Genomic DNA, 12,952 nt, shown 5'->3' on the forward strand with positions numbered 1-12,952 from the left:
GAGTACATCCTTCTAACTGTTTATTAAATTCTCTGTGACAGGAGCCAGGGACAGGCCTATTTATGGAAATTGGGAATAATCCCCCACTCTGTAAGAGTAGCAAGTTACAGAATGTTGTCAGGGTAACGGGATAACACGGAAGGTTATGTATTCAGAATTCCTCGTTTCTTTATAGGACAGCTCCATTGAAATTATTAGCAGAGGCATTAGGAAAGTTTATTTAGGGTTAGTGAAATTTAACAGGTCAGTCGATTAAAGGATATCACTGAAACAGAAGACGTGTATAAATGCGAATCGTCACATAGGATCGGGTTTTACACGCAATAAAATCAGGTCGGCATCAGGAGGCAATATTTATTATTGGTACGATATCGTACGTAGGTCCTAGTAGTTACTACAGGCTGCTGTTATCACCAGTGTTCAATCATCAATTGTAGACAAGCGAGATTGTCTTTGTGAGGAATCAGAGCGTACATCTGCTCAGTAACCAGCAAACAAAATAATTCTGTTGGAAGATATCGATACAACATGTGGGAGACAATTTCGATCAGGTGTTATAGAAGGAGACGTTAATATGAAATTAATATTGGAAATGGACTTAGGATTGTAAAATTTGCCTCAAATACACACGCTTCTCTGATCCTGAAAACTACCATCCAATATGTGAAATTACTGAATGCACTTCGACTTATCCCGTAAGAAAGAAGCTGTAAGACTGGTAAACTCTTATAAAACAATAAATTTTCAGCATAGAATTAAGATAAAATGAAACTCTACAAGTTGATATCAACTATACATATCCTGAATGTGTAAAAATATTTCTTCAGTCAGCTATCAATTTTAATGCGCTTAATTTTTAGGTAGTCTTAATGAAATGCACTCAGCTGGGTCCTTAGGTTAGGTTAGATTGGGTTAGGTTAGGTTGGGTTGAGTTAGGTTAGGTTATGTTAGGTTAGGTTAGGTTATGTTAGGTTAGGTTAGGTTAGGTTAGGTTGGGTTGAGTTAGGTTAGGTTATGTTAGGTTAGATTAGGTTAGGTTGGGTTAGGTTAGGTTAGGTTAGATTGGGTTAGGTTAGGTTGGGTTGAGTTAGGTTAGGTTATGTTAGGTTATGTTAGGTTAGGTTGGGTTAGGTTAGGTTGGGTTAGGTTAGGTTAGATTGCGTTAGGTTAGGTTGGGTTGAGTTAGGTTAGGTTATGTTAGGTTAGGTTAGGTTGGGTTGGGTTAGGTTAGGTTGGGTCAGGTTAAGTTAGGTTAGATTGGGTTAGGTTAGGTTGGGTTGAGTTAGGTTAGGTTAGGTTGGGTTGAGTTAGGTTAGGTTGGGTTGAGTTAGGTTAGGTTGGGTTGGATAGAGTTAGTTAGGTTAGATTCTTCTCAGGTTAAATTGCAATTGTAAATTTTTAAAAGCTGTAATGTGTCCATACTCTTCTTTTTGTAATAATACACTTATTAAACCATAATAATACAAATTGGTTTTCAAAAATCAACATCGCCTACTGCCCTACATGTGTCAGCCTTAGCAGGTTATCATTTCTAATAGCTGAATAACTGTGGATATCACATAAGTAATCTTAGGTCATGAAACGTAGAGTACGTGTCAAATATGAAATCTAGCTAGTGAAGTGTCATGATATAAACTAAGGAATTAAATAGCAAGGGGAAATTGGCTTCTTGGTTTTGGTAAACACCTAAATAAATTAATTGAATTGAAATAATAAAACAATAATACGGTATTAACCACAACTGTTACATTTTCTGTAATATTTTAAAAACACTAGCTCAGGCAACAGTGAAGAAACATTTTCATCGATGTTGTGATAAAGGGTAAGCACATTGCCAATATGTCAAAGTAAACTAAGAAAAATAATCCAAACTATTCAAGGAGAGTCATTGAAAAATGCACTTCACAGAAACTGACTACATACCCACAAAATCTAAAAATACGTCTAAGTACTAAGTTATAATGTAGTTGGTAGAAAGAAACGTTATCACCATGATGTGCGATTTCAGCTCATAATTTGTATATGGTCACTGTCAACACTGATTGTGGAGGCAGAGGCAGTCTCCGAAACGTTGAATCGCAAGGAACATTATGACGATGATAACCCGAGAGTACTCCATTGCTAAACGAATATACCATTCACCCGTGAAATGGCATAAGATTAATAAAGTATGTTTAAACGAAACTTATAGTAAATTCGCTGTGGGTAATCAATTTACTGGTGCATATTATAAGCTGAGTTAATTAAACATATTTATTTGTTTAAATCTGGTCAGTCTAATCACAATAAAATTCCTATTAAATATTAAAATAATACTATAATTAACATTTAAATATTTAAAATATATTAAATGATGTTCTCTATCGAAATGTTAGATTTAAATTAGATCATAACTTTTTACTTTTTACACGACATGTTTCAGTTCTAAAAGAACCATCTTCAGGTGTATAAAATAATATAAACTTAAATATAATTTCTTAAATGCAACTTTTAGTCAGATGTTTATCAGATTTCAAATGATGTTTTCTTCCAGATTTTATTGTATTTTTAATATCGTATTCGAAGTTGTTCTGTATATGTACGTCGTGCTTATTGTGATTTCGTGTGGGTGAACGTTATTTCCTTTACAGGCTGATACAAAAACCAACAACAAAACGTTTCGATAGAGAACATCATTAATATATTTTAAATATTTAAATGTTAATTACAGTAATATTTTAATATTTAATAGGAATTTTATTGTGATTAGACTGACCAGATTTAAACAAATATATATTTATCACAATATGACGCAACTTTATCATCTCATAAACATATTTAATCAACAATAATTTCTTTTAGTTCAACTTTAGATATACGCCATTATGAAAGTACAAAACAACCCTACAGTTGGTATATAAGGGAAGATATCAGCTTTTTACTTGCAGTGTGCTTTTTATGTTAGCCCATATATATATATATATATATATATATATATATATATATAAATTTGCACGTGTCATCTGATCCCCATTTTATGGTATTTTGACATTAGTTCAGTAACGTTTTGCAATTAACAATGTAGCTGACTTTAACAAGAAAGTTCACACTATCTACTACTACCAAAGCAGGGCAATGGGTTGAATTACGGGTGGAATAATAAATATCACACCGGAAACACGAACAAATGTGTTAGACACAAGTAATGTTGTTTATTTAAAAACAAACGTACTGAAAGCTACCTCGTCACTACAAAGCAAAACCAACCCGTAACATAATTTAGTCATTACATTCTCAGAGAATGTAGAACAATTCAATTATTTGGCGTTAACTAATTAAAATTATGTTCATGAAAAAGTTAAGAGCGAATTGTTTGCGCCTATACAAAAATTAAATTATACCTGTTGTGCGTAAGACTTGGTTTCTCACTGTAAGGGAAGTCTCGTCGATGTTAACCAACGTTTCAGAGGTCATACTGCCTCCGTCATCAGGGCGACAACATCTACCAGACTACACGGCGCTATAACCCAGAAGACAGCAATCTTCAGTATATTTAGAAGATGACATTGCGTGATCGAGCTGTCTTTAACTTCCGGATTGATCTTCATCTTTTTTGGGGTGAGAGAAATTATACTCACGAGTAAAGCAAGGTTGGGCACATTCAGAGATGCGTTGAGGCTTAGTGTGTTCAGATCTGGTTCGAACACAGCCCTTCGCTTCGTTGTATACGTCAACGTACCATTTTCGTTCAGTCTGATATCCTTGTGTTCTATTTTCTCTCTGTAAATAATATATAAATATCTATTAAATAGGGATGACATTGACGTCGGTGGAATTGACGACAGCGAAGATGAAGATTTTCGCGCCGCGTTCAATCGTTGGTACATTCCAACGTTTGACATAGCAGCAAGATCAACTTAATTCGGACGACTGGGTTTTGCCAGTATAAGGGTTACATACCGGAATATGTAGGGCCCGACCTCTTGAAGGTGAATTTTTGTCTGGGATCCGTTCATGAATTCGTCATAGTTAGTGACGTTGAAGACGTACATGCGGACCAACACCTCCTGCGGGGGATCGGCCCACCACTCGAAAGCCGGAAACCCCTTCCTCATCTTCAATCTCTGAAGCACGAAAATATCCATTCGATCGACATTTCATCACGAGGTTGAAAGATCTCTGAAAAGTGGAGACGCTGCTGATAGTCATACCTCGGTCAGGAGGAGATCTCGAGGCGTCCAGATGAAACTCAGGCAACCCAGCAGGAAGAATAGAATTCCGCCAGCCAGATAGCCGATGACCCCTGAAACGGACGAGTTAGATCAGAAAGCTAAGCAGACCCTCGGAATAGCTAATTCTCTGGAAGATTTTTTAAAGCGTGTTTAATGTCAAATTCGTTCTGTTACTCGACAAGGAAACTTTAAATCCGATATTATTTTACGGAGATCCCGTGACGGCGGGTGGGGGGGATCCTTACAAGGCCTGCATATACACACACACGCCATCACAACTTATAACCACACGAATTACCACGCCCTAAACCTCGCGGCTAATCTGATCATGGAAGTTTGCTTGTGCAAAATATGATGGCTGATCCGGTCCTTGGACGAGCATTTACGTCACAAGATGGCCCTGACACGAAGCAATGCCACTGGCCTCACCGCTTGAAAAAGTAGCGACATTTAAGAAATTAACCGGTATTTTGTTACGAGCTTGATGCACAGATTAATATTCCAAGGCATAACGAAAATTATCGACCGAGACCAAATCTATCCCTTTCGACAACAAGGAACATCTTCTAACAAACATAAATTTGATAAAGAATGCCTTCATATTTCCTTCGACTGACTGACTAGTTTTTGTGACGAGAATAACACAGATATCGAGTCCACTGAACACTGGGCTACAAGCAATGTACATCTGAAGGAAATGCTTCACATTGGTTTGTAAGCTGATGGTTTGTCGTCATTATCGTAATAGCTATTGTCCAGAGAACGTATATTTTAATATTTTCCGTCAAATCAAAATTTTTAATAAGATAATAAAATATAAAATATTTAAAATATCATTTCACGTTCCGCATCGATGCGGAACGTGAAATGATATTTTAAATATTTTATATTTTATTATCTTATTAAAAATTGTGATTTGCCGGAAAATATTAACCTAATTCACAATATGACGCAAATATACTACCTCAGAGAACGTATATTTCTCGTGTGATACCTGTTTATCAAGAAGACACGGACAAGATAAAAGAAGGAAACTTTAATATCTTTGAATATCTACGTCGTCGAGAATTCTTTCAACGAAAATCTACCAATATTAAGGAGATTAGAAAGGCATATAAAAGGTTTCGTATTATCAATGGAAACGGTGCGACGAATGTCACTGAGGGACATTTACGTTTTGTAATTATTCCTCAAATAGCCACGGTGGTTTAGCGGTTAGAACGCTGGCCTTGTAATCCTGGGGTCTCGGTTTCGATTCCCGGCGGTGCCCGAATTTATAACTTGTGTTGGGCAAGGCCGTGGTCTAGGCAACACGGAGTTTTCCTCCGTGGCATCCCAACAATTACTCCATTCACACACAGAAGAAGGCAATGGCAAACCACTTCTGGATCATCTGCCAAGAACGTATATGAACAGGTCCCAGTCCGAGAAAAGGATGAAAGGATCCTGTTCATATGGACCTGTCCTCAGACAGAACACTAATAAAAAAAATTATCCCTCATTCTATAATCCTCCCCCTCCCTTTCTCTACTGTGATCAAAAATAATGACAAATGTCAGCCCGTTACATTTCTTCAACAATATTTGCATTATTTCTAAAAGCTACCATAGCAATTATGCGATTAAGTTAAGAACGAAGGTTTCGTGGGCCAGTTTCATTGCGTCATCCCTGATTTTGACTTGATGGACTGAAAAAACAAAACAAAAAATCCCTCAAACGATAGAAAGAATTTCCCGAAACTTATCTGCTCTTAATTTGAACGTGGACGCAATTTTAATTTGAATTTGCCGTTCACAGTTATTAGAACTGTGTCCCATTTTCATGAAATTAATTAGTTGTCTCAATGTTGTGTCTTTGTGCCATATTCTGGTGAAATCACTAGGACGTCTATGCGATTTCTTTCCTTTTACAGATATACCAAATTCTTTTGCCAGCGTCTAATGCAGTTTCTGTACTGTCTTACGTGGCAATCATATCTTCGCCGAATATATTGACAGTATAAACAAGAAACCGGTGTCTTATTCGATTTCTTAGACCATTTGGGTGATATAATCCAAAGAGACGTTTAAAAATAAGAATCTCCTTGTTTCAGATCATTCCAAATAGGAAATTCAATGCAGAAACGTTTACCTTCTCGGGTTTTGATACAGGTTTCGCTTAAACATATGCTAAACAGCCGAACCTGTTTGATGGGTATACCCAATCCAATTAGCACGTTGTATTATAATCACGTTCTCGGCAACAAGCTGTTTAGACGTGTTATAACTTTTCTCAGTATGAACCAATGCATAACAGATGATTCGTTGTTGAACCATTACGTCGAAATGAACACTGACATTCCCCAGAAATATCGCTTTCTTATAGAATTAACATTTACTTGAAAGTGTCGGGTAAAATCTGCTAGGAGTTCCTGGCAATGGCGTAATTAGTCAATTAGTGACTTTCTTCTTAATGAGTAGATTCAATAGTGGATTATTTCAATTGATGTAGTCATCAATTCTCGCCGTAAATAAATCCGTAAGATTATGGATCCTGTTGTATAACGATCCACGTCTTCCTCTGAAGTGTTCTGTCGGAGTCTGATGAAAACTTGGTGATTTATACCTCCTTAAATTCTAAATAGTAATAAAAATCTGAAAATAACTGAGTTCAGGCACTTGGATGGCTTAGCTGTTATGTATTCCAGTCTGCTTGATATGAATAACCCCAAACACATTTAATAACTGACTGAAGTAATTTTTGCACTTATTCAATATACTGTGTGAATCTTCCAGCAGTTTGCCAAACTTATTTTCTACAAAATTCCTTGATCAGCTTGTCTCCGTTCTACCAATGCAGCCCATCATTCATCATTCGGCCTAATGAGAGCTTATTCTCCGACATTTGATATCCTTTGTCATATTTTCCTAATGATTTTTCCTCCGCATTACTGTGCAAGGTTTTCGAAGCTCTTATTATGTAAAAACGTCACTTAGATCTGTCCTTGGCTTACGCAACACAGAATAACCGTTAGTAGAAGTCAGCTCCTTCAAAATATGGGACACTTATAACAAATGGGTTCTGTCCTTCTGTCCAAAGAACCACAACATCCCTCTATAAATCTCTACGCTGAACAACATTAGCCAATCCAAGCCACTGGACTCTATTTTCTTAGAATACTTTTTAATATTGTCATAGCAGCTACCTCTAGATCTTGAAATATATATTTTTCTTTCGGACTTCCCAGCCAAAATTTAACACTAGCCAATTTCACGTGTGTCTCACGTAGCGTGGGGTCTCAAGTTCCACACGTACACAAAACGACGGATAATATTATATTTTTGTATGCTTTGACGTTTCAGGTGGCTGACGGGAAGGGAAAATACTATAAACTTCACTCCCCAAATTCAGTTTGTTATTAATCTCCGCGTGAACAAATTTTGATTAGTTAATGTCGTCCCCAAATATGCGAACTCTGCCTCATCTACAAATTACATTCATATGATGACTTCGTCCTGAGTTTTTCATTTCTTGTTCTTATTTCTAAACAAACTTCCTACTACCTCCTGTAAAGTTTCTATGTTACTTTATGGCTTGTATATTTCAACCTATTAAATTAATATTATCATTATAGATCAAAAACTGATTTGTCCTTTTCAATGCCAAAATTTATGTTTTCTTGTACCTTCCTAATTCCTCACTCGAAATCAAAGTTGAAAGTTGTTTCAGAATTCTGGATAGGAAATGCACCAGGAAAATGTCTACTCAAACTGTCCTTATAAAAACACGTCTTAATTAGCCTAACCACATTCGGTGGTATATATTTCAATGAGAATATTATGTAGCACATCCCTGCTAACGAAATTTTAAGCTCCTTTAAGTTCCATAGATAACCGATGAACTTTCTCGTTGGACTCATGTTGTTTTTCTAGTATCTGACGAATGCAGAATATTTAAATCAGTACTCGGTGCTTAAGGTTGAAATCGGCATTGATAATCCATAATAAACTTTACTTAAACTTTATAGAATAATGTTCAATAACAATTTATATGTAGCTGATAAAAGTTACATTCGCCGATAATTATTGCCCTTCTTATAAGAAATTACAATTTTAGATTTATTTCACTTGCTTTGGCAAGTCTTCCATATTCCAAATAGTCCTAAACAAAATATCAGTGGAATTCAGGACACATTTTCTTGCCTCGTGCATGGTTCATTTCTACCTGTGTATTTATATTTGTCAACCATTCAAAAACAATTTCAACCTCATTTACTAATGGTTCAAGTGTACGTATTTCTGTCCTCCTAGTATGAGTAAATATAACGCATTACGCAAGACGTTTTTCAACCTTTTCAAAATTCTGTGCTAACCTGCACAGAGTTTATTGTTCTCACCCTTCACCAAGTCAGTTCTGGGCTAACAAATAAAAAATACAAAAATATTCTCAATTTCACTTATACCTATGTACGAGGTGCGATCGGAAAGTTTCGAGACTGTGTCAATAGAGGGCGAACCGGATGTAGTACGAGCTTCTGCCGCTAGGGGGTGCGGCCTACATTCATAGTGAATCAGTGTGCCAGCCGGCATCATCGAATTAGAATTTGTTTCTTAGTTACGGGCGTTTTGGTAGTGTATTACACCGACCCTCCTGCGATTTCGGAATAGCGTGTGCATCAAATTTTGCCAAAGACTCGCCAAAACGGCTACGGAAACCTATGAAATGCTAAAGCAAGCATTTGGGGAGTCCGCAATGGGTCGTGAACAAACTTTTGTGTGGCATTCACGTTTTAAAAATGGCCGAACCTCTGTCGATGATGACGAGCGTTCTGGACGACCATCTTCGAGCACAACGCCCGAAAATGTTACGAAGATTCGGCAGGCCATTCACGAAGATCGACGTCGTACCATCAACGACTTGTGCGACATTGTTGGGATAGGCTATGGGACCTGTCACTTGGTTCTAAAGGAAGAACTCCACATGCGACGCATCCTGTCTGAGGACCAGAAACAGAATCGACTTCTCGTTTGTCAGGAGCTCAAAGATCTTGCAAGAACCGACCCCAACTTCCTTTCTAAGCTCCGTGTGACTTCTTCCTCTTCCCAAAGATGAAAATTCAGCTAAAGGGAAGGAGATTTGAGACGATAGAAGAGATTCAGGCAGAATCGCAGATGGTGCTTGACAGGCTGACAAAGAAAGATTTCCAGGGATGCTTCCAGACTTGGCAGCGGCGCTGGGATCGTTGTGTTCACTCCCAGGGGAACTACTTCGAGGGTGATGGATGCATTTAATACCTGAGATAAGTGTACGGGTTTTTATAGGCGCCGTCTTGAAACTTTCCGATCGCACCTCGTACAGGTTTCAAATGCCATTTATATTTAAATTTTCTTCAAGCTCGTTACTTTTATCTTTTACCCATCTCTTCTTTGCACCTGAAAGTTTTACTAATTTCGCGTCTTATATTTTTCACAATGCATTAATTAACTTTGCACTGGCTCTACAGCTACAGCTTTGTATAATACTGGTTTTATTTTCGCTCTTAAAAATGATGCTTCAGTTTGAACATGCAACGGTCACGCTGAAACAAATTGCGCATGCGCACGAACTGATACATTTACGCAGTAAACTACTCGCAATATTTAACGACAGCTTGTGCAGGGCTCACATTTTTATTGTACTTTTAATCTTATGCAACGCTACAGGTCATGTCAAAGAGAAATCACTTTGTTTGTATGTATGGATATTTTATATCAAGTATGTATGTCAGTTTAATTAATATAAAGAATAATTTGTGTGCAGTGACTCACGACTGTCTTCAAACATACTTCAAATATCGGTTTAAAGTCTGGGGCGGTTATTTCTCGTGAACTGTGATGACTTGATAAAAGCTGACCTTCATAATTGTATTAGAAGGTTATATCAGTTGGTCCTTATTGACATAACCCAGAAATCCAGGAGGTTGTATATTACAAGTTACTAATCTCCGAAAGAAAATATATTCGATCTTATCATTAACTGTGTAGTCTTCACGAATGTGTGTCTGTAGGCGAAACATTGTATGACATATTTGTTTATGAAAATTAAAAAAAAAATTATAGTGTAGCGAATATTTATCGAAGCGAACTAAACTTTTATTTAAACTTTTTTCATTTTTATCTAAGTAAGATAAGAAAACATAATGTAATTTGTGTCATGCAGTTATTTGAAGTAGGTTCAAAATACTATTTTATTTAGTCATTAAAATATTCGTGTCTAAATAAATACTGCAAAGCTTAGATAATTTTAAATAAAATTCTTCTAACTATCTAATATTTAATTTCACATGTAAAGTCATGACTTCAGCCTTTGTTATCCAAAATAATGTTTTTTTCTCCTTTGTTTTACTCAGGCTACATTTTGGATCGTATGTTAATTTCGAATTCACCTTAATCACTAAATTCATTCATACAATCTTATAGAAATGAATAATTCTGTTGGCGGTTTCATGTATGAAGTGTGTATTGCCACATGAACAAAAATAAACAAATGTGTTCTTTTACAATCTGAAGCAAAAAATTAACATTATATTAATTAAGAATTCAGTTTATATCATGAAGAAAAAATCAAACGTCCTCACTGTAACGATGAACTAGTCAATACTGTTGAAGGAAATAATCGCTGTTTGTTCCAAGAATCGTTTCAGAAACATCAACGCACTTTGTGGCCAAAAACGCAGGGTTAAAGGTTCAAATGTCATATTAGATGAATGTTTCATTCTGGGTTTTCACGCCTTCATCCACCCCGAAGGCGAGGAAGCGATGTTCCTCCGAAGCTTTGGGAAGCATTCACAAAACTACACATAATAACCCAGAGGCTCGAAATCAAAATCTTCACGGCAATAAGATATTTAAACTCGCATAACATTTTACAGCCACACTGAAATTTCAATTCCTCCGTAAACACAAAATAATTGTCTTCAGGGCGTTGGTGCATTTTTTAGGACGAATATATTTGCCAATTTTTATTTTTATAATTGTTTGTCTAAGGATTCTCTGTCACCTCGTCTTACCTTGAGGAGCGAGCAAATATTTAACATTATCAAGAATAAATTTCTGAAGACAAAGTTAGCTCACAACACAGACAAAATAACAGCGGAATAAAGGCTCGAATCAGGAATTCCCCAGTTCTCGTTTTCATGTCTTATTATTAGAATGGAGAAATATTGGTCCCTGAGATGAATAGAATTCGTGTGGTGCATAGTCGGAAACAGAAATTCACACGAATGTTTTGCTGAAAAAACAAGGAGCTATTTGGAAAACAAAGAAATAGATGGGAGGATAATAGGGAAAACGTCTATTATGTGGAGATGTGAAATAAACTTATTTTAATAATAATAATATGAAATTCGTCGACTCCTCGGTTTTAATGGTGTGTTTTGGTAGAAGTTTAACAGCGTTTAAGAGATCCCTGCAGTCTCCATTATCAGAGCGAAAAGTGAAGCAGTAAGCACCTCCGAAACGTCGGTAAAATTATACCAAAATACACGACGCAACGTCCCAGAAGATATGCAGCCTCATTGATATAATTTCCTTTATACTAGGTCAATAGTTGAAATATTTTTTTTTAAATTTGTATGTAACTTTTTCAATTTTATAATATCTCTTATATTAAAATAGTCTTCTTAGCATTTTATTTGTATTTTTCACTCCAGGGGACGAGTGTATGAGTGAACAAATTTAATTCAAGTTACGAATTTATATTCTATGGTCTTTTAGCTCTTATATAGAAGACAATATTATAAAAAATTAAATGTTGCTGCTTCAAAAAATAATAAGACGTCAGATGTATATATCAGAAGGAATTTTGCTGATGAATGAATACCACTGAATGCAGTTCCTCTTAAAATGTTGTTATACAAGTATGCTTAATGAACCCGTCATAATTCATTAATCCCATTCACTGCCTCAAATCTTTATATTATCTTACTTGCACTTTAAACATTGAAAGAACACTGATTACTGAACACAAACACATTAATACTAGTGTTTATAAAATGCGTAGAAAGCTGTTATTGTACAAGGCAATTCGACTGGTCCCAATAGTACGAGCTTATTATAGGAGTGTGTTACAGAAGATTCAGGAAGAATTAATTATTATATCACCGAATAATTCAAAATGGATTTCTACAAATCGATTTCTTCGCCTAATGTTAATAACGCGCTCAATCTGAAAAGGATCAGATTGGATAGTCATGTAGCACGCAAGTCCGTATAAAAATTCATAGATATTTGTTGTTAGGAGGCCCTAAGAGAACAGAGAACCAAAAATGATAATATTAAAATAGTTTAGACAGTGAAGTTGACCCACATTGTTTATATGTATAGTGGATTCAGCTGAATCCAGAGTCCAGTTACAAGATTTTGTGACCACACTGATGAACATCGAACTTCACAAAAATAGGCCGCATGCAACGGCTTTGACGGCGACTAGTCGTATCAGGTGGATGGAAAGGCGAAAACACCAAAGCGCCCTCAGGGCACTCAACTTAAGTGCCCTGAGGACGAGGACGAAGAGGGTTGTCGAAACCTTGGTTTTCTCTCCAACAAATCATCTGACAAGGCTGGAACACCCGTGAATTATTCGTTATAGGACGTATGGAACTTTATTTCTTTAATAAATGATAAATCCTTACACGTGTTTCGAATTATTCTTAACCGCATAGGTCAATTTCTTAAAATAAGCCACTACGCCCACTATAAAAACTGTACCTATTTCTCTGATCT

General features: G+C 36.3%; 1 protein-coding gene across 2 annotated transcripts in view; it reads right to left on the reverse strand.

Annotated features, from left to right (window-relative positions):
• Positions 1-12,952, reverse strand: part of LOC110828966 (scavenger receptor class B member 1) — a 123,764-nt gene that overhangs the window by 12,262 nt on the left and 98,550 nt on the right. For both annotated transcript variants that reach the window (XM_087358749.1, XM_022062205.2), the window contains 3 exons: positions 4,191-4,282; positions 3,940-4,103; positions 3,618-3,759 (listed from right to left, as the gene is read on the reverse strand). In XM_087358749.1, the coding sequence (XP_087214875.1) occupies positions 3,618-3,759; positions 3,940-4,103; positions 4,191-4,282 (398 nt within the window). The remainder of the gene's footprint in view (positions 1-3,617; positions 3,760-3,939; positions 4,104-4,190; positions 4,283-12,952) is intronic.

The sequence above is a fragment of the Zootermopsis nevadensis genome, unplaced genomic scaffold, assembly GCF_977971745.1.
Source record: "Zootermopsis nevadensis isolate Lab colony 2312 unplaced genomic scaffold, Znev_1.0 Znev_ptg000030l, whole genome shotgun sequence".
NCBI classification, from domain to species: Eukaryota; Metazoa; Arthropoda; class Insecta; order Blattodea; family Termopsidae; genus Zootermopsis; species Zootermopsis nevadensis.